At 44.3% G+C, this 27508-nt stretch overlaps 1 protein-coding gene across 3 annotated transcripts; it reads right to left on the bottom strand.

Moving 5' to 3' along the window:
* Positions 1 to 200: 200 nt before the first annotated feature.
* On the bottom strand, positions 201 to 25523 carry LOC306793575 (protein jagged-2-like). 3 transcript variants are annotated; one of them, XM_079291232.1, is made up of 24 exons: positions 25474 to 25523; positions 20819 to 21073; positions 19809 to 19869; positions 17082 to 17212; positions 15542 to 15661; positions 15163 to 15276; positions 14754 to 14867; positions 13297 to 13410; positions 12861 to 12907; positions 12513 to 12686; positions 7100 to 7262; positions 6830 to 6991; positions 6152 to 6265; positions 5877 to 5990; positions 5580 to 5693; positions 4794 to 4910; positions 4324 to 4351; positions 3665 to 3750; positions 2534 to 2647; positions 2241 to 2356; positions 1781 to 2038; positions 1525 to 1656; positions 1081 to 1231; positions 201 to 950 (listed from the first exon to the last, which is right to left on the bottom strand). In XM_079291232.1, the coding sequence occupies exons 2-24, from the start codon at positions 21033 to 21035 to the stop codon at positions 460 to 462; spliced, it is 3252 nt and encodes a 1083-aa protein (XP_079147358.1). In that variant the 5' UTR covers positions 21036 to 21073; positions 25474 to 25523; the 3' UTR covers positions 201 to 459. The 3 variants fall into 3 exon arrangements, with proteins under 3 accessions (XP_079147358.1, XP_079147357.1, XP_079147359.1); XM_079291231.1 differs by having other exon boundaries at positions 201 to 953; XM_079291233.1 differs by lacking the exon at positions 13297 to 13410 and having other exon boundaries at positions 201 to 953.
* Positions 25524 to 27508: the final 1985 nt, after the last annotated feature.

Consider the following 27508-nt stretch of genomic DNA (forward strand, 5'->3'; position numbering starts at 1 on the left):
AACAGCAGTCCATGTCCCTCAAAACCCTTCCTCCCCCCCCCCCCCCACATTGAACAGGAGCCCGCTGACAATTTAACAAAATCATAAACATCTGTAAACAAACAAACAACTTTATTCAGGTTGGTTTCTCCCCCCCCCCCTCCTTTTCGATGATTCATCGTTTCAAAAATGGTACAATTCCATAAACAAAAATTGCAGAGAGCTTCTTTAGCCTCTTGAACAACCGTTACATTTCAGCCCCTTCTGTACATAACTAAAGAAAAGTAAGTAAGCAAAAACAAAAAACAAGGATGTTCACTGTGCTCTAGCCTCCTGAATCAAAAAGTACTTCAGGGGACAGTGACAAAAAAACATGAAAGCAAAGCCTTTTTTTCTTCCCAAAAGTAATCCAAAAAGAAGAATCGCTGCTGCCTTGCAGCTTCCCTCGTTTCCACACTGCGAGTCCTTTGTTTAAATGTCTTATACACAACGGTCTGTCTGACCGGTCAAGACGGCACTGCCATTTTTCCAGCGGTTGTCTTTGGGGCTGTAGCCTGGGGTCCGGTGGGGTGAACAGGAACTGTGCATGGTACAGATCACTTCCCCGCTGGACTGCACTGCAGTCTTGGAGTACTTGTAAACTGGCTGCTTTCCCGCCTCTGCTCCACCACACTCCTCCTCGAGCTCGCCTTCCGTCTCCTCCCCCTCGTCACACGTCCGATAGGGGCCCATGAGCTTTTTGCGCTCCTGCTCGGCGTCCCTGTTGCTTTCTTTCAGCTGCTGCTGCTGCTGCTGCTGACGCCCCACAACGAGCCTAAGTGGCTGCCACTGGTTGTTCACGTTGTCGTCGGCAGCTGGTCGCGAGTTCCTCTCGCGCTCTTTTCTCCGTTTGCGCGTCCACCAAACGCATACGATAATGCAGAACAGGCAGAGCAAGCAGAACACCACACATAGTAGAGGCACCTGGTAATCTGCTGACAACAAGATGTCCAAGGGAGGACGAGGAGTAGAAATCAGTAGAAATAGTGAGGATACTAACTGAGGAACTGAACGAGGACCACAACAAACCCTTGTGGGACACCCTTGTTAATTATTACTCACCGACTGAGGGGGGCATGACCTGTGTTTCCACTTTGACCTCAATAACTGCCAACATCACGGTGCTGTTGTGCCGCTTGGACAAGGTGCCAACTATAGCTCTGGCTGCCTCCTGGATCAGACTGTGGTCCGGTAGATCCTCCGGCTGGAAAGACTGAGAACCAAACCAGAGAAAATGAGACATAACAGCTGGGAACAAGCACCAAGTCTGGAATATTGACAATATATATTTAAACATACATATTTATACATGCACAAAACGTTGTGAGTGTAATTGTAGGGTCAACTGTTTTGTACAAATAGCAGCACTAGTTGTTTGGGTATTTGGGTCCCAACCAACTCAAACTGTGCTTCTCAGCCTAAATGGGGGTTTATTAACACTGTAGAACGTAAGAATATAGTGCGTGTGCTGAGCCAAGAACAAGACAACGCAGATCATTCACTTACTATAGCCACTTCTACAGCATCCTGATTGGACCGAGAGAGGTCACACAAAAGCAGTAGGGCGTGGTCTTTTGACAAGCTTCGGGTGTCAGGAAGATACCTCAGCTCATAGCAGATGTTCTCCACTGTTGTTCCCTGAACAGACGCGCGCACACACACACACACACACACACACTGATCAGGACAAAACAAAACAACCACAGCCTGAAAATGTGTTCACGACTTCAACAGCAGAGATTTATATGAAGAGACGACTCACTGGCGGTACTTTGTCTCTGTTGAAGACAAGTGTCACGCGGCCACAGCTGTTGTCCAAATGTCCGGTGTTCGGCTGGCACTTGGTGGTTGCTTGTGGAGGTGAGGGTCCAGCCGTGGAACAAACCCCCCACTGTTGGCAAGGGGGGGAGAAGCACGTCAGGTAGCTGTGCTCCAGACACTCTCGTCCAGCCGGGCAGGACTGCTGTTTCTGGTCCTGGTCTGGAGACTGGAGCAGACAGGGACGCCGACCACACAGCACCTGGTGTCACAAAGTTAAAAAAAAAAAAAAAAAATCACCAACATGTAAACCCACAAAAACATTTCTAATAGTGTACCAACAACTAAGAAACCCGTCAGCCAGTTTGTGCATTGGTTGAAACTCTTTCTACCTTGCTGTTTGAGTTAGTTTGTAAGTGAGGAGTAGCAGAGTTAAGCTTCTTTTTTAAGAAGGGCCATGTTACCTTTGTACAGTCCACTTTGCCATTGATGCAATGGCAGCTGTTGCACTCTTCCTCCCAGTGGCTGCCATGGGGAAACTGCAGCCCAGCATAATGGCAAGTCCTCCCAACACCTATAACTGCATACAGACAGAGACATGTTGCACTTCTCCAGCAAGAGGGCTGCACTCATGTGCGACTCAACCAATGGATGAAGCAAAGTTGTCAAAATTCGGCACAATGAGGCAAAACGTTGACGACATAATGGAATCAATGAGAGTATGACTTCAAAGAGCAGAGAGTAAAGATTTACTTACATGCTTGGCATCGGGCTCCTGTTCTACCGAGCGGACAGATGCAGCGGAAACCGTTGATCTCGTCCACACAGGTGGCACCGTAGGCACAAGGTGAAGACTGGCACTCGTTTATGTCTGGAAAGGTAAGAGATGCATCAAATTTAAGTTGGATGAAGGCCCTGGATCCCAACACGTTTAGCTACTGACCCTTTATAGTAAAGGCCCGGTCACAACACAGATGCAGTTGTACTGTGTCTTTGCGAACTATAAGTTTGGTGACATAGGAACTACTTGTAGGGCTCGTTAGTAACTGGAACGTTTTCTGTACCGAGCTATTTACTTCCAGTAGCTTGCTAATTTACAGGAATTAACAGATTTTGCGGTACAATTTTAGGCAGAAAATAAAACAAAATTGTGTGGCAGCATTTTATTTTCCTCGTATTACCAATTCCGTCAATCATCTCATGACCCTTCAGATTCATCTTGCGGTCCCGTCGGGGAAATAGCAGCCAGTCAAAACCAAAAATAATAAGCAAAATAAATCACAAAGCCAATTATTGGATAAAACCCAGCATTGTAAGTTTTAAATGACCACGTTTATTCTCATAAATGAGTCAATTTTGCACAGGTTTGACCACCGACCCATCTCTAATTTGAGCAGTTCTTTGAACGACTCATATCAATTGGTCCTTCCCGCCAATATCACAGAGAGCCCGAGCCAGTCATCCAGATCCCACATGAACACAGTCTGGATGAGAATTCTCAAATTCAAGCCTGAGAGAAAAGGTGAACGCTTATCCGGCCGAAACAAAAGAGCGGAGGAGAAGAAGAGTTTCAGGGTCACTGAGTAATTTGTCTTCCGTGTGAGTACGGAGGAGGGACGACCTCTGACCTCTGAGGCGTTAGAGGACCAAGAAAAAGGGCGAGGGCGGCGTACCGGTCTTACATTTAGGTGTCAATGTGTCCATCACCTCCTTTTCCTTTCGGTCTCTCCTTGCTCCACCTATCAGTCCTCTTAATCATACCATGTTGCCATGGCTATGTTAGCCTCTTATGAATGAGGTTCAGGATTTTGATTTGAAATGTTTTGGTTGGGGGTTTTGCATATTTGCTCTTCATCTAAAAATCAGGTAACCTCATGTCATTACTCACTGATTCGGCAGTCTGGTCCGGCGAATCCGGGAGCGCACTCGCACCGAAACCAGTTGACTCCATCCACACAGATGCCGCCATTGTAACTGCGAGAGGAAAGAAATAAACTATTAGATGAGGCAGGATAAGAGCCACATCCTTTCCAGCTGCAACAAAGCAGATCGTTTTTGTGTGTGGGGCGGTGGAGAGAGAGGGGGGGGGGGGTCACAAGGCTCAATTCAACTCATCAATACAAGCCTCCACCTTTCAGATGCTAATTGGCGTGTCCAGTCCCTCCTCTCATCATGCCCTCTCCTTCCATTCCTCCTCAAAGCCCGTCTCCCCCCCAGGTCACATGAGAAGAATGGACACGAACGCCATCCCCCCCGCCACTCAACCCCCCACCTGCATTCACCATGGGCTAGGTGGGACTCTTGCACGCCCCCCCCCCCCCTTCAGAAAACCTCTCTCTCCATCTCTCCCTGTCCTATTCAATATCCAAACCCCCTCTGAGAGACGCTCCTTTGAGGCTTGATTTAAGGACAACTTCCACTGCATTTAGCGGCCCTTCACCCCTCCAGCCTGCAAGGTCTGTGTGAAGTGTGGAGACGGGAATACAACGGGAGGGGGAAAGTTTGGCTACAGCCACAGGAGTGAGTGAGGCAGGACACCGTACATACCATGGGTGAGGGTTGCAGTCGTTTATATCTGGAGAAAAGAACAAAAAGGAGACTTTTAGCGTTACGTTGTTAGAGGGCTGTGTGTGTAAATTGCATTAATAAAATGTACTGATTTTGTTGACGATAAAAATATTTATTTAGCTACAAGTTCTACTTGTGACACTTTTTAATGTTAGCTGCCTACATTTGCTGCTAAAACACAGAGGACATGTGAATATAGCTTGCGATCGCACAAATTCCTCTTGTATTACAAGCTCAGAAACTGTAAAGTTTATGTAAATATCACATCCCATGTCAGCTGGTTTATAACTTATGTACTCTTTGTAGCATTACAGAGAAGCCCTCCCCATCCGTGGTTCATTAAATACCACTGTCACAATGTGCAGCCTTTAATAAATCACACATTTGCTTGTTTTACTTGAGTTACTGTGACATTTAAAGCTCTTAAATATTAGATTTTAGAGACTAACTTTGGCCACAGGTGGGGCCTTCCCAGCCGTCTTTGCAGATGCAGGTGAAGGTGTCTCCTCCTCCCACACAGGTTCCACCGTTGGAACAAGGACTGGAGGCACATGTGCTGTTCCTGGCTGTGGGACGAGAGAAAGCAGAGTCAGAGACCACAGATCTTACAAACAGAAAATGGTATGAACAGCATACTTGGCCAACAAATCACATATTACAGTGTTTTGGCACTAAAACCTGAAACTAAAACTAGAATTGATCATCAATTATTCTTGAATATTTCCCGAATCATTTCTTGAATGTTGCGCCTGCAGTCCAGAGTAGAAGAGTAATACACTGTGCATTGCTCATTTTGCAAAACAAAAACAAATGCACTGAATTCAGAACCATATTTTCAAGTCTTGTCGTGACGCAGATTTGTTAATTAGCAGGAATGTAGCACAACCTGGAATTGTTTATTTAAATGTGAAAAAAAAAAAAAAAAATCAATGAATAATCGTGATGTTAATATTGATCAAAGATAATCGTGATTATCATTTTGGCCATAATCATGCAGCCCTTGTACAGTCAATGTCGGCAACTTATGACCGTTATGGATTGTTTGACATACATTTATTTATATCTGGGAAAGTGGTAAGCCCTTACTCTGAATTGATTTAATCGCCAAACTTTGACTGTATAGCAACCGAAAATATACCTTTTGTGTTATTCTGGCTGTCCAGATGCAGTTCCAGACATCTGAAACACAGCTGATTCAAATATGTTCAGAGGCAGTCGCCATCCCGAGGCCTCACCTGTGTTGCATGCGTTTCCTCCCCAACCAGGTGGGCAGGCACAGCGGAAGGCATCCCCGTGGTCGTAGCAGGTGCCTCCGTTACTGCAGGTGGTTGCATCACACTGACTCTCGCCTGACCAGGATTACAGAGAAACACCGAGGTCACACACACGATCTTCGTACGACTATTCATAGCATCAGTGAGAAGGGATAATTCTTATGCTCCAACACACAAACGCGTGTCAGCCATGTTGGAGTCGGGGTCGCAGCAAGCTAAGAACATAACACACATTAACAGAGAGTCGACATAACTCACGGGAATGGCAGGTCTTGCCCTTCCAGTTGTCGGCACACTCGCAGTAGAAGTCGTTCACCAGGTCGACGCAGCGGCCGCCATTCTTACACGGGTTGTGTCTGCACTCATTGACATCTGGAGGACGGAGGAAGAGTGGTTAGATCTTTGCCCAAACTGTCTGTTGTTTCGTGCAAAGAAATCTGAAACGGAGTAGGCTGAAGCTCTGCCACAGGCAGGCATGTTCTTTATTAAATCTAAACTCTGCAGACACAGAATTACGTCGCAGAGGGACTCACTGAGGTCGCACAGCCGACCCTCCCAGCCATCAGGACAGAAGCACTGAAAGGAGTTCACTCCATCAATGCAGGTCCCTCCGTTTCCACAGAGGTTGTTGATGCAGTCGTTAATATCTGAAAAAGTGAGGGGGGGGGGTTAACATTTTCAGCAAGACTACTCTCAGAAGATCTATGATTTTTAGCAACACTCTGTAAGTAGTTCACTTCAGAAATGTTTATCACACACACTATTATGCATTTGTGAACAAAAAGAAGAAAATGTTCGGTGTTTATTAAGAGATAACAATCACCGTTTATTTTTTCACTTATTAGATATGACAAAAACTTTGTTAGACTGTATGTAAAACATTACTGACATTAATAGAACTTTACATCTTACAATAACATCAAAATGTGTTATAAACCATCTATAATTAAACGCTAAATAGGGGAGGGGAATAAAAAAAAGAAAATGAAAAAGTAATAGACTTGTATAACTGTTTTGAGGAAATTACAGGATATTCGTGTCGTTTTGTGGAATAAAATATTAATGATAGAAATGTGTGCAGTATTTGTAAATTCATTTAAAAAAAGCATTTTGAAGGCAAATGACCAACTTTCTTTCACTTTTTGAAATACAGTTGTCTGTATGATCTTTGATAAATTGGTACAAATCTCAAAGCAAGAGTCTCTACGTACTTTCATGACAGTAGATGCCACTGAAACCCGGATCACACATGCAGGTGAAGTTGCCCGCTGGCTGGCTGATGCAGCGTCCTCGTGGACCGCAAACGTTGGACGAGATGTGCCGCACTCCAGCGGAGTCGTTGGTTGCTACGGCAATAGTACAGCTGTCAATCACTGCAAGAATAAAGAATAAAAAATAAATAAAAACACTGTTCAAATTGATTACTTGTCTTTCACATAGTAGTTAAACACAGTTTCATCATTGCAGACGACTTCTGTCACCTTGACACGGAGCGGTTTGGCAGTTCTCCTTGAGCCGTTCACACGTCTTCCCCTCGAAGCCTTCGGGACATGCGCAGTAGAAGTCCTGGTCCATGCTGTGGCACCTGGCCTCATTCTCACACGGGTTTGGATCACAAGCGTCCGAGGGGGACCAGCCATAGATCTGAGGAAACATTAAGGAGGCAAAGATATGCATTTACAACACAGTCAGTATACACGTCAGTCAAACTGACGAAATAAAACTTCTAAAATCACTTAAAGCTGCTTAAATTAAGATTTTTACGTTGATAAAAGGATTAACTCTCAGTTTCTTCATCATTCGGATTGACGGTGGTTATTCTGGTTTTCTGGACCTCAACTTTATTATTCTGATTCAGTCTCACCGCTGAGAGCATCAGCTCTGAAAACCGACTGCACGCTTCCTGCCCAGCACCAAACGGCACATCGACAAAGTTAGCAACCAACTGGTGAACGTAGTGGAGTACTTCTAACCGCTAAAGAGACAGATAGTTCCTTCAGGAGTTAGTAGAGACCAAAATAGAGCTGAAACGAGTGTAAATAGTTGTTTTTTTTGCCAACATTTTCACCACAGCAAGTTTATGAGGTGATAACATGTCAATGTGTTAAAAAGCAGGGCTGGCCGATATTTCAGTACGATAATTTATCGTCTTATTAAAATCGTATCGCGACGCCGATATCATGACACACGTACGAACTCAGCATTCTCTGATGAATCTGAGTTAAATCAAACTATTATATTAATCTGATTACCGTTTGAATGTAAACAGTCAGCGCATAGCTGGAAATATCTTACTTTAATTTCACTTTAAACTGAAGTGTTCACTGAAGTTCTTAATTAAATAACACAATACTCATTACTTTTCATTTGTCAAGTATTTGATTCAAACAGGTGTACAATAAGAAGCTTCACCATGTGGTTTTCATATACCATTTATTGAACGGCCGTGAAAAATGCTATCCCCTCATATAGATCGGTATCAAGGTATGAAATGACCTATATTGGGGTAGAAGATTATTAAAAATGTTTGGTTTTTTACATTTATTTCTCCAGGGAAAGTAGTTCCAAACAATTTGACATTCAAAAAGTTTCAAAAATTCACATCCAAAAAGAACCAGCACCAACACACTTCTACGAATGCTTCCTCACAATTACAGTCTGATTCCATTGAGCAGCTCCACCAGGTCAGAGGTACAGTGCCTTGCCCAAGGACCTTTGGCCGGTAGTTGTGGGAGGAGACAGGCTGCTGCCATAATAACTCAATTTACCAAAACACCATCACCTCACAAAGACGGTTTTCTGACGATTATTAAAACAAGTGACGACGCAAGTGAATGAGCGACAGAGGAAGCCGATCTTAAGTCTGCGCAGGTGAGCGGCTTAGCTTGGCTCAAGCCACCGCTGCCGCTCAGAACAAATCGAAGGTAAGTGGACGAGCAAAGTAAGCCTCCGAAAGTCTCCCTAAGCTCATCAAGGGAATCCAATGCTTCTGGTTTTACATCTGTGCCGCGCTTAACCTCGCAAGATTACTCTGAGACACGAGCCCGGCAGAAGAGAAAGAAAGCGTGAGACACTGAGCAGGCACGAGAAAGATGGAGCCCATTACGAGGGCATAAACTTGTGCATAAACTTTGGGTTCAACCCTTTTTGCCATTTAAGGTGCTGAAGAAGGGAGTTGGAGGAGGGCAACAGGGTGGGGGGGGGGGGAAGTCTGCGGTCACACAGTTTATTTTACTCTTCAGTGTCAAGGCCAGATACATGTCTTTCTTCACCTTGCATGCGTGTGGTCAGGGGAGTGTGTCTGAGGGCAAGAGCGCCAATAAATCTTCAGCACATGAAGTGAACTGTTTGGACTGTTTCATTGCAGCAGGCAGGTTCGAAGGTAAGGGGCGCCAGTTTGCGATTGCCAACAATTTTGAGAGACCAGCAACCAATTCTTGAACTCTGGTTGCCATCAGTGGAAACCACTTTTCAACATGTAAAAGAATAGGTAAAGCAAACGGCTTAATATGCACCTCAGTTTACATCATCTGTGTGCGAGAGGGGATTCGGCTGTCTAAGCAGAACCAAGACTGGATGGAGGTGAACTCTAAGAGTAGAGATGGACGTGCTGATGTTGGTGTCACTTAAGGCAGTGATTGTCAACCTTTTTTGAGCCGCGGCACACTTTTTACATTTACAAAATCCTGGGGCACACCACCAACCAAAATGACACAAAAAGACACTAACACAGTACATATAATACATATAGTTAATAATATAGTTTCTAAATGTATTTGTACTCACTTAGTGTGAAACCTGGGCCTGTTTTGATGAACACAACATGGATATCCTGGCAGGAATGGTAGAAAGACACACACGAAGCTCTTCCTCAACAGCTCTCAGTCTCTCTCTGTTTTTAGTTTTTATCGCTGTCAAGCTTGAGAAGCTCAGCTCACACAGATATGTGGTTGAAAACGGGAGCAATGTCAAAATAGCTTTGTTGGCCAGAATGGGGAACTCCTTGGCAACAGCTAACCAAAAACTGTCCAAAGGAAGATCAGCAAAGTTTAGCTTTAAACCACGATCTTGTTTCAGTTCAATGAGTTCCTCTTGCTCCTTTAAAGTCATGTCCTTTCCAGCAACGGATGCTGAGCTGTATGGGTCCCTAACCCAGTCAAGGCATTCTGTGAAGGCTGAAGAGAAATAAAATGACAACTTCTCCTCCAGAGTTTTCAAATGTTTGCCAATGACCTCGCACATTGCAGCAGTGTTGCCATCCTGCAGTTTCTCGGTGAGTGGGAACATCTCAAGGTTGCCACGCTGCACATGTTGTTGCCAGAGCTGCACCTTTAAACGGAATCCGTTCATTTTGTCAGTGCTTGTAAACAGGTTTTCATTTCGGCCTTGCATCCGTGTGTTCAGTTCATTCAGATGATGAAATATATCAGCCAGGTATGCCAGCTTTGCACACCACTGATCACTTGCAAGCAGCTTTGAGAAATCGGGCCTCTCGGCTGTCAGAAACACTTTAAGTTCCTCTCGGAGCTCATATACACGGGCCAGCACTTTGCCGCGCGACAGCCACCGGACCTCCGTGTGGAGCAATAACACTTTATGTTCCGCTCCCATTTCCTCACACAGAGACGCAAATAAGCGAGATTTCAAAGGTCGCGTCTTCACAAAGTTCACTAAGCGCACAACATCATCCAACACAGGACCTAGATCTGCTGGTAAGGTCTTTGCAACGAGGGCCTCACGGTGCAAAAAACAGTGCGTAACAGTAACAGCTGGGTTTCTTTCTGTGACCCTACTTACGAAGCCTTTGATGCGCCCGACCATGGCTGCGGCTCCATCAGTGCAGACACCTGTGCAGTTTTCCCACGTAAAGCCCGCTTTTGTCAAGATATTCCGACGTGACCCGAAATATTTCATCTCCTGTTGATTTTTCTGGCAGTGCCTTGCAAAATAGGAAGTTTTCTCAAATGGCTTCTCCATCCACAAAACGCACGTTGGCCAAGAGCTGACAATGTCCACTAATATCCGTCGACTCATCAAGTTGCAAGGCAAATTTCTTACTGATGCGCATCTTTTCCAAAACTTCTCCATCACTGTCACCTTTTTTTTTTTTTTTCATCACTGTCACTTGCTCGTCTTGCTTTGATCCCAAACTGTCACTGTCACGTGTCGCGCAGCACTAACTCTATTGTCTTTACAGGTATTTAAATCCCTCTGCTGACACCCACTGCCATATAAGAGTATTACATTATCTGCGACACTTTATTACAGCACAGACACCCGACAATGGTTAATTAGGTGATATTAGAAAATTTCCCACGGCACACCTGACGATCTCTCGCGGCACACTAGTGTGCCGCGGCACACCGGTTGAAAATCACTGACTTAAGGGACGAACAATCCAAGACTTCAATGCTGAAGGGCCAATGGAGCCGTCGGCACAAAAGGCCCAGAAAGACAGAATTTGAAAGCGAGAGACCGGACGAACAAGCAACCAGCGACTCGCTGGATTCATTTTTGAGAGATCTGTGAAGAACATCACAACAGCTGCACCACTGCTATTTTGCATACCAGGAATAGAGTGAGGCGGGGGGGGGGGGGGGGGACACGTTAACCATGGGCGAAGGAAGTCGGGGGCCACTTTACTTCCCTGTCCTACTTTGTTTGAGTTATTTTAAGCCATCTGTATCCCTGCAAACGCACCTCTATTCCAACACTGAAAAGACATTTCAATCATTCCCACCGGTCCATGCGTGTCAAGACCAGACAATGTCGGAACAGTTTTTTTTTGACTCATATGTCTACAGATATGCCTATTTCAATATGTGCAGGCAGCGGTCTGCACGGCAGACATAAATTTACATTTTTGCACTGGTTTATAGATTTAATCAGTGAGCGGGTTGTTACATTTCTTCACACAAGCTGCAACTAGGCCCCTCCATTGGACTCCCAAATATAAATGATGCGTGTGAAACTAAGGATTAAATCTATAAACTGGTATGAATTGACCAAGACAGGGATGTCACCTATAAGAGAGTAGATGTGCATTTCCAGTTGTCCTGATTCCTTCTGAAGAAATCATTCAGATCAGAAATGGAAAAGAAAAATACCTTTTCACAATCAATCTTCTGTGGACTTGAGAGGAGACACTAATCAGGGAAATATGATGCATAGTTGTGGCACTGCAGTGCAGGAATCTACACCGTGCCATAGCAGGCATCGGTAGTATGCGGGCAGAAATCCAGCAGCGTCCCCTCATTCAGAGAGGCTCATATTTATAGTAGAGATGCTAAAAGAGGATTGGCTCCTGACCAGCAATGTCCTCCATTCAGGACCCAAGAGATGCAGTGAAGTGTCAGTTTCCTCACTGCTAACCTACATTAGCCTCAAACACACACACACACACACACACACACACACACACACACACACACTTCAAATATAAAAAGGCTGCAGCAAAGACAGAAGAAGTTCGCAATAAAACCCACGCTTGGCTTATTGGGCTTGGAACGTACCACACAACTTTTAGGCAGATCGTACTTTGGCAAAGGACAGTTGGCTTAGATAACTGTGCTGCAACGACTACTGCAGTTTGAGTATTTGCACAACATTACAAGTCGTTTTGTGTAGATTTAAAAAAAACGAATCATCATGCAAGTATTACAATTCTCTTCCTTTCACCAAATCATCATCATGGCGTCCATTGTGTGGTGTTATCGGCATGTTTTTCCATGGCAATATATAAAGTTCATTGGCCGCTAGGAGCATTACGACACGCTTTATGGCAGTTGCTGTCCACAGGGATCATCTTCTGTAAAAATCAAACGCTACCACCAACTTATAAACCGTCACTTTATCCACAAGAATCCAATGCGACTCGTGGAACACGAGACTCACCTCACACAGCTGTCCAGCAAACTGTGGTGGGCATTGACACACAAAGCCGTCCAACACTGCGTGGCACTGGCCGCCGTTCTGGCACGGCCCGCTGTCGCACTTATTCCTCTGGACCTCACAGTGAGAGCCCACAAAACCTGGAGGACACTGGCAGTGGTGACCCCTGGGGCCCACCTAACGAAGAAAACAAAAAGACAAATGAAGAGAAACAATGGCAACGACAAACACAAGGCGGTGGATCTTCGGCGCACAGACTGTGTGGGCATCTCAAAGCCATCTCGGCTCACGTTTTGGTGCAAGACGACCGGGTAAAGTGGAATATGAAGATTCAAATGAAAACATTCGTACCTTGCATGTTGCTCCATTCTGGCACTGACCATGGCAGCCGTTGACGTCTGAAGAGGAAGCAATAGACATGAATGATTACGTTTTATTATCGAACATTATGAAGAACATGGAATATGTATCACCTTATCCACTACAGTGTGGGATGTGCACAGATTAAGTTAGGAAAAGAAATGACGAGTGAAGCGAATAGAGTGCCAGATAAACCGTGTATAGATTGTGACTGGTCATGCAGTGGATCCTCAGCAAGGAACTGGGCATGCAAGTTCAGTCAGGATGATTTGGTTTGCCAAGACGAAAGAGGAACGGGTTACCACATGTGGGGAAAGCAGGTGACGCCAAACTACACCCGTGTTGTGAGTCCAGGAAGTGAGAGGAGGCGATTGAAAGCAGCAGAAATTTAGAAGTGACTTTTAAGGGAAAGGGAAGAAATACTGACTGAGGTCACAGTTTTGTCCGGACCATCCTCGAAAACAGTCGCAGTGATATCCGCCAATCAAATTTTTGCAAGAGTAAGCGTTCACACAGGGCTTTCCTGCACACTCATTTGCATCTGTAAAGGCAGGAAGTAGAAGCAGACCGAGTCCATCAAATTGAAACAACAACCAAGAAAAGGACAAAGACAGAAAAGAGACCAGAAACCCAACCTGGTTATTTGGTTAAGTCTTCTCAGCTTGCGCTTTGAAAAAAATAAATAAATAAAAAGATGCTTTTTGGTTGCATATTGGGAAATGTAGGGTCCAGTGTTTTTGGGGCTGGACTTATACTTGGGAGTGAAAGTCAGGACACCTCGGCCTCCGTTGCTTCAATTTTGTTCATTTTCTAACTCTGTCTCTTGTGAGCCCCCAAACTTTGTCATTGCAATATAAAAAAAAAAAGAAATCGCTGAACTACTGATGATTGAATGCATAACTATTAGAGACGCATATAAGATTGAATTTTTACAATAAATAAATCTATCACTTAGTTTGTGCCCATGGGGTCGTCGTCCATGTTCTTTGTTGCTCGTCGTACTCTTCTGTCTCACCCAATATTTACTGCCTTCATCTTTGACTGAAACTGAATTTTTTTGCGACCCTACGTCATTGTTTCGTTGTCATCAAGTGTCACAGAACTCCTCAGAGAGACAACAGCTGACACTTAACAGTTTATCGGTTCGACGAGGATTAAATTAGTGCAAACTGAACAGTTTCACTCACAAACCCTCACCGAGACATCAAGTGTTAGAACAAAGAAAAAGCACCACTGCTCAAATATTCAAAGGGATGGGGGGGGGGGGGGGGGGGGGAAGTTCACTCACACACACCTGTCTTCTCTCTGAAACCCTAAACTCCACACACACAAACGCCAGGTAAGACAGGAGGCCAATGGCTGCCTGTAAGCTGAGATCCGAGCTGGTAAGACGACACTGAACACTTGGGATCTTTTTCCTACCTTCAGGCCCCCCCCACACACACACAAACTGTTTACCGGTCGTAATCCATTTCCTGGCTTCACGCTGGTCACGTCCGCTTGTTGGGACGGTAGGCGTAATGAAAAAACGAATGCCACAGACAAACAAACAGCCGGATATAGACACACTAGTAGCTCATAGAGTCAGAGAAAAAAAAGAAAAGAGCGGGCAGCTGCCAGCACATCCAGGATATTGATAGCTTGTACTCTGGCAATGGACCTCAGGTTGCTGGTTGCCAATTTAAATCCAAAAACACATCTGAGCAGTGTCTCCGAGGTCATTTTATTTGTTTTAGGAAATGGAAAGAAACTCCTGCAAAAACACGTCTTCCCTGGAGAAATGAAGAGTTGTTTGCCAAAGAACTGAAATCCTGAACACGGGAAGTACCGTTTTTTTTTTTTAACCGCCTCTGGTAAAATAAGGTGTTTGTGTTGATATCTCACCTATCTGGCAGGTCTTTCCCTCCCACTGTGGAGGGCACACGCACTCGAAGCCGTCCTCCAGGTCGACACAGGTTCCACCCTGAGCACATGGACCGGAGGCACACTCGTCCAAATCTGAGAGGAAAAAAAAAAGAAAAAAAAAAAACACACCTCAACTCACTTTGTTTATTTCTAACTACATGCAACATTTGTGTTGGACTCGAGTTAGACTTTAACAAGATGACGGTGCAAGAGGACAAGGAGAGAGCCGACAGGTTATGGGGTAAGAGCATGGACTAGTTAAGAAGTAAAACATTAATCTAGTTTGTGGATGTGTTTGGAAGAAAAAATAAGTGGCTGAGAGTGAAAGACGTAAGTGTAAGTCTGAGGATGGAAGAAGGAGACGATTGAGAGTAGTGCAGGGGCTCACCGTCGGCACAGGTCGGACCCTCCCAGCCCGGCGGACACTGGCACTCGAACCCTGTGGGAACCTCGTGGCATGCGCCACCGTTGACGCAAGGGTTGGAGACACAGGCGTGATCGGCTGATGGAGGGGGGGGGGGGAAGAGAGTTCAAAGAAGGGAAAAGTAAAACATTACTTTTTTCTTACAGATTCAGATTGGGCTTTTTGGCAGGAAGCAATTTTCTTCAATCATTTCAATAATCACATAGGGCATCCTTTGTCATACTTTTCCAATTTTGCATACATTATGAAAATTCTCGTTCTCTAATATTCTGATACAACATGCTGCTCAACCGTAGTTATTGCGACGGGCCCGTCATAAACAGCAGTGCGGGTTCTCTCTCACCTATCTGACAGGTCTTGCCAGAGTATCCCTGAGGACAGGCGCAGTGGTACTCGTCCGGTTCAGTGTTGGTGCAGGTTCCTCCGTTGACACAAGGATGGTGGCGACCACAGTAATTCAGATCTGGAGGAAGACGCACATTTAGAGACACGAAGACTCTAATTCGGTGATTTCACCCATTTTAGACCAAATCTCAAAATTAGAGAAGATACATTCATCAAGAAACCTCTAATTAATGTGCTCTGTGTTTCAATACACTATCCTTATGTGATTATTAGGAATTGGGAGCGTCATGCTCAGTCTCCAGTTGGGCGGCATTAAATTATTGGAAAAGAAGAGGGCGCAATGAGAGGACAGAGTTTAATGAAACACACCAAAGTGATGTACAACACATGATGTAAATGTTTGTTTCATGTACTAATCTGAGGAACTGTTTAGCCTCCTCATCGCTCCACACCTTCAAACTTTGTTAATTGGATCGACCCTGTGAGATAACTCTCGTTTCACCACTTTATCCGGTAGTTCCCAGCAAGCTTGTCGAGATCCACCAGCTGTCGAGCTCCGACAGGAAGCACAGAGTGTTTTCACAACCACTCTGCTGCACTCCATTATGATAAAGCTTTTACAGTAGTTACAGGTCACAGTTTTTGTTCAGTTAGACTGAATAGACTCCTAGACGTCCATTTTCTTCTTTAATTGCGAATTATTTTTGTCCGTACACCTAAGAAACTCAACGAAACCCTATTTGATCCCTGCACACCATCCTTAGGCTAAAGGCCAGGTCACCCTACAGGCTGGTAAATAAAAGAGCAGGGATCCGTCTCCACTGGGGATCTGAGGACCCGTTCTCATCCCCCGAAGAGCCCTCTGTGACGAAGGGATGTGGGGGGGGGGGGATCGAGTGTCCCTGCTGCTGCTCCGATGCCACAGGAGGTAAAACTATCCAGCTGCTGCTCTCGAGTCAGAGAGAACGAGGAGAGAACTCAGACCTCATGTGTCGGTACGTTAACGTACCTTTAAATACTGCTTTTTTTTTGCAAAACATAAAATATTCATGATTTATCATTGTGATTATTATTTTCTTTATTCATTGAGTCACTCACATCTGAAAGAATGAGCATCAATTTTGCTATCGGATCCAAAAATCTTTTAAATTGAACCTATTGATGGGAACACATCATCCTCTGTGATATAATTTGCTTTGACATTTTGATCCTTTAATTTTCCAGCATCGTTGTTTACTCTGCATTTTATTAGTTTACTACGTATTTTCCTATATAGAGCACCTCCCCATTTACTTTTGCCAGTTCCACCCGGATGAAGAACAAGTGAGGTCGAAACCAGCTGCCGCTTTAACCAACAGGCCAGCACGATAAAGGCTTTTGATAGAACTTCTCTCCTTACGCTACCTAAAAGTGCCAGAACAACACTTTTGCAACTAATTAATTGTTTGATCTATAAAATGTCAAAAAATAAATAAATAAATAAAGAACGTGCAGGATGAGAGCGGGCGCTTTTGCCAACAAAAAAAACTTTCCCATACCTTTATCGCACATCAGGCCACCCCAGTTCCTCTCGCAGTTGCACTGCCACCGGACGTTGCAGGTCCCGTGGACGCAGCCGGGGTGAAGCTCACAGTCATCACAGAACTGGCCCTGCCAGCCGTAGTTACACCTGTCAAACGCAGACATCATGTCACTCGTCTAATCCCTTTACCTGCTCTCTGAGGCATCCCCGCTTCTTATTTCATTGGCTGTTTATTTCTTCGCACTCTCTTAAATCATAAGATTATTCTCAAAAAAAAAAAAAAAAAAAACAATAGATCAAGACAGTCTTGGCATTATGAATGAGTTCATATTCTGGAAAAAAAGCAAATGTTAAATAAGCTTTAAATGAGCGGTCGCAGCTATTAAACATCTGAAATATTAAAATGTTTTTTATTGTGTGAGATTTTACATCACCAACACCTTCAATTATGTAAAAGAAAATAAATAAGCGTTACACCGATGTAATAGTAAAGGCCTTCTAAGACATGGCACACAAGTTTCATTACAGAGTTATCTTTTCTAAATGTTCTACAGGGACAAAAAAAAAGAAACAAAGTCAACGTAACCTAATAAAAACACATGATTTGTTACGCTCAGTTGATCACTGGATGATAAAGTAATAATAATAATCCAGGGCGTTTCCTGTTTTCTTAGAACCGATCATCAGATTTTCTTAAAAAGGTCTTAACGACGGTGTTCAAGTCCAGTGAGAAGCTGCCAAAAAAAAAGGCCAAGTTTCTCAAAAGAAACCAATAAATGAAGTTGTGTTTATAAGAAACATTTATTATAAAGTCTGTGGCAAGAGGCACTGATTCATGACTCCAACCACTGAGCTGCAGGAGCTGCTAAACGTGCAAAAGGAACAAAGAGAGCCTCCGACAACCTGCCCAACAGTGGAAACGCACCTCATGCTGCATCTGCTCGTGTGCCAACCTATCCCACGGCCCTCCTGACCAACTAATCTTCGTGGAGGGTGACATTCCAAGGCAGGAGGGGTTAAGAATACTTCCAGCGGCTCCCCGTGCGTCGGGTTAGAGTCTGGGGCCGAGGGCTACGAGGGTGCCACGGCGGCTCCGACAGCGAGTGGCTGGAGACGACCGCGTGTAAACAGCGTACGTGCGCCTGCAGCGTCACGACAGCGCTCGGCTATTCCAAGGCTGGGGCGGCGGCGTCGTCGGGCCAGCTGTCTTGCCAACCGACTGCTATTTTGAGTCTCCTGCAGACGGCACCGCTGTCTCTATCTGAGAGACGAGGCCTCCTCGGCCATTCTCAGGCATCGGGGAACACTTGGCATGCTTCTTCCACTGTGTCCGATTAGCTTCAGAGGGCAACGTGACAGCAATGTGGCAATCGCACTAACAAAAACAACTATGGCAAGGAGACTCGCTTATTGCCCTTTAAGCTATCAAAAGAGGCAGTCTGTGGTTTAATTCTTGGCCACATTGATATCACGATTCCTCAACCCCTGGCGGGTGTGGGCGTGACGTTTCCTCTCAGCTGGATTCCAACATCTTGGCGCTTTGACACGTCAAAGTTTGCAAAGCGCTTCGAGTGGTGAAAAATGTGTTGCAAAGCTTACCCAAGTGACACGGCCAGCCTCCGACAGATATGTCAGAACAAGCCGAATAAAAAGCCCCGATGCAGCAGCGCAACAACAGGCACGTATCAGCTTTTGTTTCTTAAAAAGCCCTTGGCAAACGCCATAAAACTGATGAAATAGAGGCAGTGAAAGGAGCCAGCGAGGGATTTAATACCAGCTTTCTGTGACCCGAGGCTTCATTAAATTCATGCCACTGCAGGAAGATTCTTTACTGCTGCTCTTCTATTCATCTCACTTCTCCTGTTGACTGGGACTTGACATGTTTAGGGAGAATAAGCGGTGTGCCCCTCTGCCTGCTAACTGGAATCAGGATGCTGAACGAGGCAGACACGAAAATATGTGAAGGTTTTCCGCAAAACTGGTCATCCCCCGTTATTCCTCGGCTCAGAGCCAAACCCGGCTTCCTAATAATGGGAGCGGAGTGTCTTTCCATCTGGCAGGTGGGAGGAGGGGGTTTACAAATGACGACGGGATGTACCACATCCTGGAAACGTGGACCTACGGGGCAATTCTACGTCACTTTATCTGACGGCCATTTCCACTTTGGGAGATGTACACCACACAGTGGGATGTTCATTTCCTTTCCTGCCCCTCAAGGAGGACTGCAATGCGGATGGGGATATGACAATTCCCAGCACGTTTACCAGTGGTCACATCACACACACCCAACGACTCTCTTACTTCAGTCCGAGCAGCAGAGAGCGGATGAGGCGCTTGGTATTCTGTAGAGGATTTCAGGTGGCTAAAAATACAAGAAGGCAGGCGCGGCATTGCCCTTTTCTTCTGAAGCGAGGCGGAGATGCCCACAAAAAGACTGACACCAAGAAACAACAGGCTACGACGAGTAAAGGTGCCTCGGTTTGGCAGCTGAATTCCATCATTATTTTGTCTTTCACACACTGAGCTCGAGTTTTGGTCATATTCTGACTGTAGAAAACATGGCTCTAATACAAACAGACCAAAGCAAACTAAAAGAAACGAACTGCATGCATAATATGATAGATCTAAACACAAATCTGTAAAAAAAAGATGAAGATACTGATGGGGGAAAAAAAAAAAATAATAAAAAAAAAGGATTGGAGCAGTCAGATTTCTGTACATGAGATATTCCTGCTAATCTTACTTGCATTCCCCCGGGACAGAGCAGCCGCCGTATAACAGGTTGCAGCCTTGCTTGCAGATCGCTGAGAAAAAAAAAAGCAAGAAGACGGAGAGAAGTCATTTAAAAAGGTGACAATTAAATTCCATTGGGAGACATGCATCATTACATTTCTTCCCAGAGAGAGGGGGAAGATAAGAAGGGAGGCAACGATATGGAAAGGTGGGATCAGGGCAAGCTCGTTTGTTTGCCATCTTTCTAACAAGTGCAACGAGACGTGAGACTTCATGGCACCCTGACCAGGGGTTGGGGGGGGGGGGGGGGTCGAGGAAGAGACAACTTTATAGCCTGCATGTACAACACGACCCCCTCTTAAAAACAACCCAGCCCTCCTCTTTTCACCCTTCGTCTTCTAAGGTCAGTTGGCTGATTTATTGAGGCCCCCCCCCCGCTCTCTCCGACATCACCCACAAGCACGACCCCAACGCTGCCACGTTTCAACACAAGCAGGCAGCGCACGTTGCATTTCCAGCATGCTTTTCAAAATGCTACTTGGACAATTGCTTTGGACTTACTTAAATTGATACGACTCAAACGAGTGCAGTACATCAGACGACAATTCAATTGAAGATTTTAATAACTATTTTATCCAGCAAATAATCTGACCACGTTACGCTACAAAGTTGAAAAATAGGGCTGAAGCTAACGTTAATTACATAATCTACAGATTTGAAGTTGTTCAAATGTCCAAAAACATCCTCAAATGGTTAGTTACATCCCAAAGCTGTAAGAGGCGAGCATACGCTGCAACTTTGTTAATAGAATGAAGTATGGCGACGAACTAGTGATTATGTCATTAATGAATTCATCGTTCGTGTCTAAAATAGAATGTAGTGATCTCTTTTTGACGCAACAGTATTGTATCCCAAAATATTCAGTTTACCATCAAATGCCACGAGGAAAAGCATCCAAGCGTCACATCTGAGAAGCTCAAATGTTGAACTTTTTACAATTACTGGACATTTGCAGCTCACCTGTCCCGCAGTCTGAGCCCATCCAGCCATCCAGGCACACCTGGGCTCCTGAAGGCTCGCAGCGATAGTGGCCAAAGTAGTCGTCCCGAGGAACGCACAGCTTATTGCACTTGTTGCTGTAGTAGTTTTCGTCGCACCGCACTCTGATGCGATAGACGAGGCGAGCCACTGGCCCGTCGTGCAGGATGGTTTGCCATTGGTCGCCGGGGTTGATCATACCAGTGTGAATGCTGCGCTCGATCAGCAGCTCCTCAACTGAAACATAAAGCAGATGTTACATTATGATGAGTTCAGGCTCTGAGGATTGGGCAAAGGTATATTATGACGTTATCGTAATGTGTTCAAGTAATCTCGTAAAATGTAGTGTTGGTGAGAAACTTTAATAATTCCAGTTGTTTGAGGGCGATGTTTTCAAAACATAAATGGATATTAGAGATGAATTATGAGCCGTTTACACTCAGCAGATTATAATACACCATGACCACTACTAATGACAAGATCTGTTTTAATCCATTTAAAATCCAATCTGTTACTTCCTTATCATAGAACTATAACAAAGTAAAAGGATAACATTTACAATTTGATGGTTTACACTGACTTCAGAGAAGTCAGTGTAAACCATTTTTGGGAAGGTGGCAAAAAGATAGTGTGGAGCCTTGTACACCAGCTGCTATAATCAAACAAAAAAGGGATCTGTATCTGCCAATATGGATCATCAATGATTGGCAATTTAATATTGGTGGCAAAAAAATAAAAAATAAAAAACGTGATCGGGGATCTCTAAAAGTTACATTTGCGCCGTTTTTACTTTAGTGCTGATCCGATCTGTGAATTGTATGATCCTTTGCACCACGATTACAAATTAAAGTGAGTGTTGCACTGCTAACAAGTTCACCCTTTCAACTTTAAAGCTGATAATATGCCAACGAATTTGGATAGGTGAGCATCTTGGCTCGAGACCTTTAGCAGAATATCTATCTATCGAAGAACATGACACTACAAGTTAACATTCAGAAACGAGTCCTCGCAACTGCACGTTGTCAACCTTCTATATGAAACAGACATCGTAAAACGATGTGGAATCTCCTTTATTCCGATGTAAAGTCACTCCCTCAAGAGGAAAAGCAGTACATTCTTATTGAACAGACTGATGCTTTGATATCACACTATATGCGTGCGGAAAGCACCCTCTGAATTTTAAGTACGCAATTGAAATTAATCGTCTGCAAATTGATCTATTTTCTGGTGACGGCACACATCAGCGGTGCCTCTGAGCCGTCTGTATATGCACAGTCATGTCGGGAGGTTGCTGCTACCATTTAGCCTCTGGCACGCCAACGCTGACATTGAGCATGGTTTGCCTCTGCGGGGCTCGCTGCAGCGCCGGCTTCCAGAAACAAAGCAATCTTTATCACAGTGGGATCGAAGCTGGCAAACAATCTCTGTGGAAATAGGGGGTCTGCTGCGATTTCCTCTCTCCCTGGCTTTGGGCTGCAATGCACCATAGACATTTTTAAGTGAGCAACCAGGAACACACACACACTCACACAAATACATGCACACACACCTTCCTCTGCTGGGGGACTGACACAATGTCAGACGGAATTAGGCAACAATAACAGAAATAACCCCGGCAGTTGCCAGATAGAGAACAATGGGCTCCGGGCCCAAGCCGGGCTCTGCTACCTCGGTGTCTAAACACTGAGCCCGGCCGTCCAGTTCACTCCACTTCCTGCTCGATAAACACAAGGAAAACAGCCGGCTGCCTTTCCTGAGGACACAAGGGGGAAAGGAAGAGAAGTACACTGGAGGACGTGACGCCGGAGGAGAGGACTCTCACTGACAGACCAACTCACTGGTAGCACAAGACGTCAGGCTGGTGCTGACTCAGGCCAGAAAACAAGTTTCAATGTCTTACGGACACACACAGTCATGTACTTCTCTTTCCGGGCCTCACCTCAGTAGTTTACTGTCAATTCACACAGATTTTTTTACTTGGGCTGAGATGGCGACAATAGGAGGCCAGAGAAAGAATGAAATTAATTTTCAAAACTGACAATTCCAACAGGGAAGACTTGTCCATATCATATAAGAGATATGCATTACAACAAAGGCCGTCTAGTGTGACATGAAAGTACCGGATTCTAGCCGTTTTACACCTTCTGTCCTGCAGTTTAGGACTGATCCCTCAGGATGTGGTCAGACAACTACACTGTCTTTAGCTGGATGTTCCCTCTTTCAAGCCGCCTGCTGTAAATTATTCCAACCTTTTTCAAAATGTAATCAAAAAGCACATGTACAGTACATATTTTTGACAACAGGCTCACTATACTGTATATGGCATCAAGATGTGGCTGATCTGAGCATGCCCATTCCTGTGCCAATCGAGTTTGACTGGAGGAAATCGGCAGACATCCGGTCCGCAGTGCTACAGGTAACTAAATAACAACCACACAGCAGGCTTGAAGAGCCAAACTATATATACACACACCAAATAAATAGTCAAATTTACATTTTGCAGTTACTGAACATGATCATTTCTCCATCGACTGCGACACGAGTTGACAGGGTTCGTTCTGTAAGCTTTGTAAAGTGCAACACTTTAGAGGCAACAGTGCCGTGAGTGCTGCTTGCACCGTTGTTTAGAACAGCTGGGCACTCGTTGACTCCAGGGAAGAGAACAGAAGAGACACGCTCGACTCATGCCATGTTCAGACTACGAGCAACATGGCCGTTGCTCGTAGTGTTGCTCAAGCGCTTGTTGACGTAGTTGTGTCAAAACATAGATCGGTCGACACTGCACCGCCTCATTGGAGCGTTGAAAAAAGTTGCACGTCACGCCCGTCACCTGGCGACAATTGGCAATTGTCAAGCGGCAGTTCGTAGCTTTGAGTCACCGGCTTCCAGTGAAACAGAGTTTTAGCCTTTTGCTGTGTCACCCGTGATGTGTACGTCGCCTTGTCAGCTGAGGCCTGAAGCCTCGCCGCTGCACAGAGTGCTGTTCGCCGGTTTCTTCAAAGTTTCTTCATATTGAATGTGTCGAGAGTCCAAACTGTACCAACTCTGACACAGCACCCCCTTTGGTCCTCACCAAGACAACTACCAAGTGTGACGAAGACTGGTTGAACTGTTCAAGAAATGCAATGGACATTCAGACAGATTTCTTGATTTACAATTAGATCCATGTAGTTAGATTGACGCCATTAGACTTCACGATTAGGTTCCCATCTACAAGCAGACTCCCTTGTGATCTCTTACGGGGGTCAAAAGAAGCATTTGTTCCACACGTTTGCGTTTCTTGAACCCGTGACATAAAGGTTGAAGTCAGCTGACGTCTGTGACCTAACATCAGGCTCAGTGCGGCTTTCAAACAGCATCCAACACAGAATGAATCAAACCTGCGTGAGCTTGAAAAGGTCAAAAGTTTTATCACATTCCTTCTATACTTTGAGATAAGAGCAAGGAACGTGTTCCCCTTCTCATTTAATGCCAGTGAAATCAATCAAACTGGAAGTGATGAAAATGTGCTTCTTATTTCTTGTATCCTTACATCCAAAATGCATTTATTTTGTTAATTTATAGACATTTGGCTGAGACTTAAGTGCCTGTAGCTGGCAGAGAATCAATTGGATTGTTTCTCAAGGAACATTTAAGGTTCATCAGAGGTAATTACTGTAAATGTACACAATTACTGGAGGCCCACCGGCAGAAACGACAACTGCTGCAGTCTAATCAAAGCGCTATGATGTCAAAATCTATTTCTCCTCCATTGTCCGCATTCACGGGTGGAAGTGCGTTTGATGTTATGGGCAAAACAGGATGGAATGACCTCATAAATAAGCAGCCAGTTTGAACTGGAGAGGACAGTATGGACCCGACTAAATGCGTTCACGTACACTCTTGAATGCACAGAAAGGCATGAAGAGACTCGTGAAAAATGCCACCGTCTCCACAGATCAAAGCTACTTCCACACATCCAGACATACAGTCTTCAATGGGTCCTCTTCCTCCCAGACTGGGCTACCGCTCAGACGGGATAAAGGGGTTATACAGGAGTCCACACAGCGGACATAACCAAAGGAAAACAGGATACAGCTGGTCAGACCTGACGGCCACAGCAAACACAGCTGAGAAGAACCAAGACGGGAATTCTATCGTAAGCGTTTCGGGGGCTACAGTGTACAGTACAACGTTTTCAACCTGTAAACCTATAGTGTGGCAACAGAAATTTAGTTTCCATTTACAAAATGAACACAAAACTCCATTCATTGATTTGAAGATGTGAACAGGAAGGCTCACATTCATGATTGAGTTTAACTCTTCAAACCATTTGATCAATTATGTAAACGATCAATTCTTCTGCAGGTGGATGCAGATTGCTGGATAAATTATTTTGTCTATTAAACATCAGAAAACGTCAGAATATTCCAGTGACCGAGGTGACATTAAAAAAAAAGAAACTAGTACATTTTGAAGCAGCAATACATGATTTAAGATACATTTTTCTGTTGAGAGTAATAGATTCATAGCTGCAAACAAAATTGACAATATGGCACGCAAACAGTCCATCTAGGAACCCTACTGTAAATCCTTTAAAACCGCCAGAATCTGTTTATAGAAGCCACCACACAGAGCTGTGTGAAGTTTAGACTTACTGTTGCGTGTGCCGTTGTCCCAGTCCCAGGCCTCTACAATCAACGTGTACATCCGCTGGAGGGAAAGGAAAAAATAAATTAGTCAAGTGATATTTGGACAAAATAGCATCGCTCTCTCTTCATGTCCACAACAAAAGGTGTAGGAGTTTGCCCATTCATGTGTAGGTAATTCAGCAACTAGACTGGTGTCCATTGGAGTAACAATGTCTCAAGAGCGAACGCATAGTAGGAATGATATTATTCAGCACAAAGAAACATAGCTACAAAATTTACACTCTAATTGAAGTCCTTTTCTTTCAATGAGTGATGAGAGTATTTTTTCTAATATCTTTGTGTAAATATTCGAATACTTCAATCCAAATTACATCAAAAGACTTGATCATTTAGTGCTTGATCATCATTGCTAAGAACTACATGATGCCTCGTCTATTGTCAGCTTAAAAAAAAAGGAACATTTAACATCGGCCTTTGTAATTTGGTTCCCAAATTTGCGGCGGAGTAAACATAACCAACTATCACAATGTGTTTATAATTGAGAGAGAATACTGTGGATGATCATTTCAGCCATAGTTCTGCAAGTCATTCTACACACAGATGATGCAAAAATCAATTCCATCGCTACTACAGAGTCTCGTATGCAACTTGGCCCCGTTACTCTGAGGTGCGCTTGAGTTACACTGCCAATGAAACCCAATGATTCAAAAGATAAGACAGCAGGATAGTACAACTGTGGAAAGAAGCCAAGAGAAGCTGCAGGACTGAGATGTGGAGAGGACACAAGGGAACCAGCAAACTGGTTCAGCTCTACCAACTTTCCTCTGGCTCAGAACGCAATGTGGTAGTATGAACCTGCACCTACCCTGAAGCTTTGATACCAAACATCCTGGCACTGAGATTTGTGATGGAGTTCAACTAAGGAAAAGGCCACGGAGGCACAAAGATAGTCCTGGTGAAGGTGCATGCAACAATAACTAAATATTTACAATCGAACATTTTACACATCATGCAAAAACAAATGGGAACAAAGAATTTCATGAAAAGATTGATGCCACTCATGTCTGTATGCTGAATATGAGCCAGGCGGTGAATAGCTATCTTAGCTTAGCATAAAGACTGGAAACAAAAGAAACCACTAGCCTGGCAGCACCTCTAAAGGCAGCGTTTGTGCTGGACTTTATCTCGACTTGGACTGCCTGGATTCTCCGTTGGTTTGTCCGGCAACCTCATGGTTTAAAAAAACAAAACAAAAAAAAAACACAAGTTGTCATGGTATCTAAAACCAATATAACCATATATAAAGAAAAACTATTAAATATATATTTCTTTGAAATATATCTGTTCATTAGAACTAGCTGCTGGTTACTGAATGTTTGCAACTGGCTAAATCTAATGCATTAACAACACGGTATCATAATTGGGATGATTGGTTTATGTTCGACCAACTCTAGACCTGATGTCTTCTGAAAAACCACCACTGAAATCCAGTGTTTCAGCTTTCCTCTTCCACAAACAAAACAATGGCTGTTAAAAGGTTGGTGGTCTTCAGGAAAGAAAATAAAGCCTCAGCAGGTAGGATGTCCATTAAGAAGGTCACTTTGCCAATATTAGCTGTGTAAGATGAACTCTGACAACCAAGGACAAAGCCAGGCAGACAGCGAGCTAAATCAGCAGCTAAGGGGATTATCAGTATAACAGTTGACCAGTATAACAGGAGTGGTGCATTGATTAATATGTTTTACTGTGTGGAAATGATTAGTTTATTAATTAATTCATGGAACAGAAACTAATGATAATCAATCAATGCTTTAAGGCATTTATGAATTGCTGTTTTTCATAATCCTTAATTGGATATATTTGGTTTCAGGCTGTTGCTTAAAGACTCATCTTGAGCTCTGGTAAAATGGCATGGCTACTATTCACTACTATCTAACCTACTGTGGACTAACTGAATAAAAAACAGATTAACCGATAACAGGAATAATCAGTAGTTGTGGCTCTACTGAGATCCCCGCTCCCAATGCACACATCACCATGC

This window comes from Melanostigma gelatinosum, assembly GCF_949748355.1.
Source record: "Melanostigma gelatinosum genome assembly, chromosome: 19".
In the NCBI taxonomy this organism is placed as follows: Eukaryota; Metazoa; Chordata; class Actinopteri; order Perciformes; family Zoarcidae; genus Melanostigma; species Melanostigma gelatinosum.

Bases quoted from the DNA above. Each gene is read 5' to 3' on its own strand.
- LOC306793575 (XM_079291231.1), bottom strand. From the start codon at position 21,035: ATGATCAACCCCGGCGACCAATGGCAAACCATCCTGCACGACGGGCCA. The intron at 5,694-5,876 runs GTGAGTTATGTC...AATCCTGGTCAG, and splicing joins GGGCAAGACCTGCCATTCCC to GCGAGAGTCAGTGTGATGCA. The intron at 2,357-2,533 runs GTAAGTAAATCT...GTCTGTATGCAG, and splicing joins AGGAGCCCGATGCCAAGCAT to TTATAGGTGTTGGGAGGACT.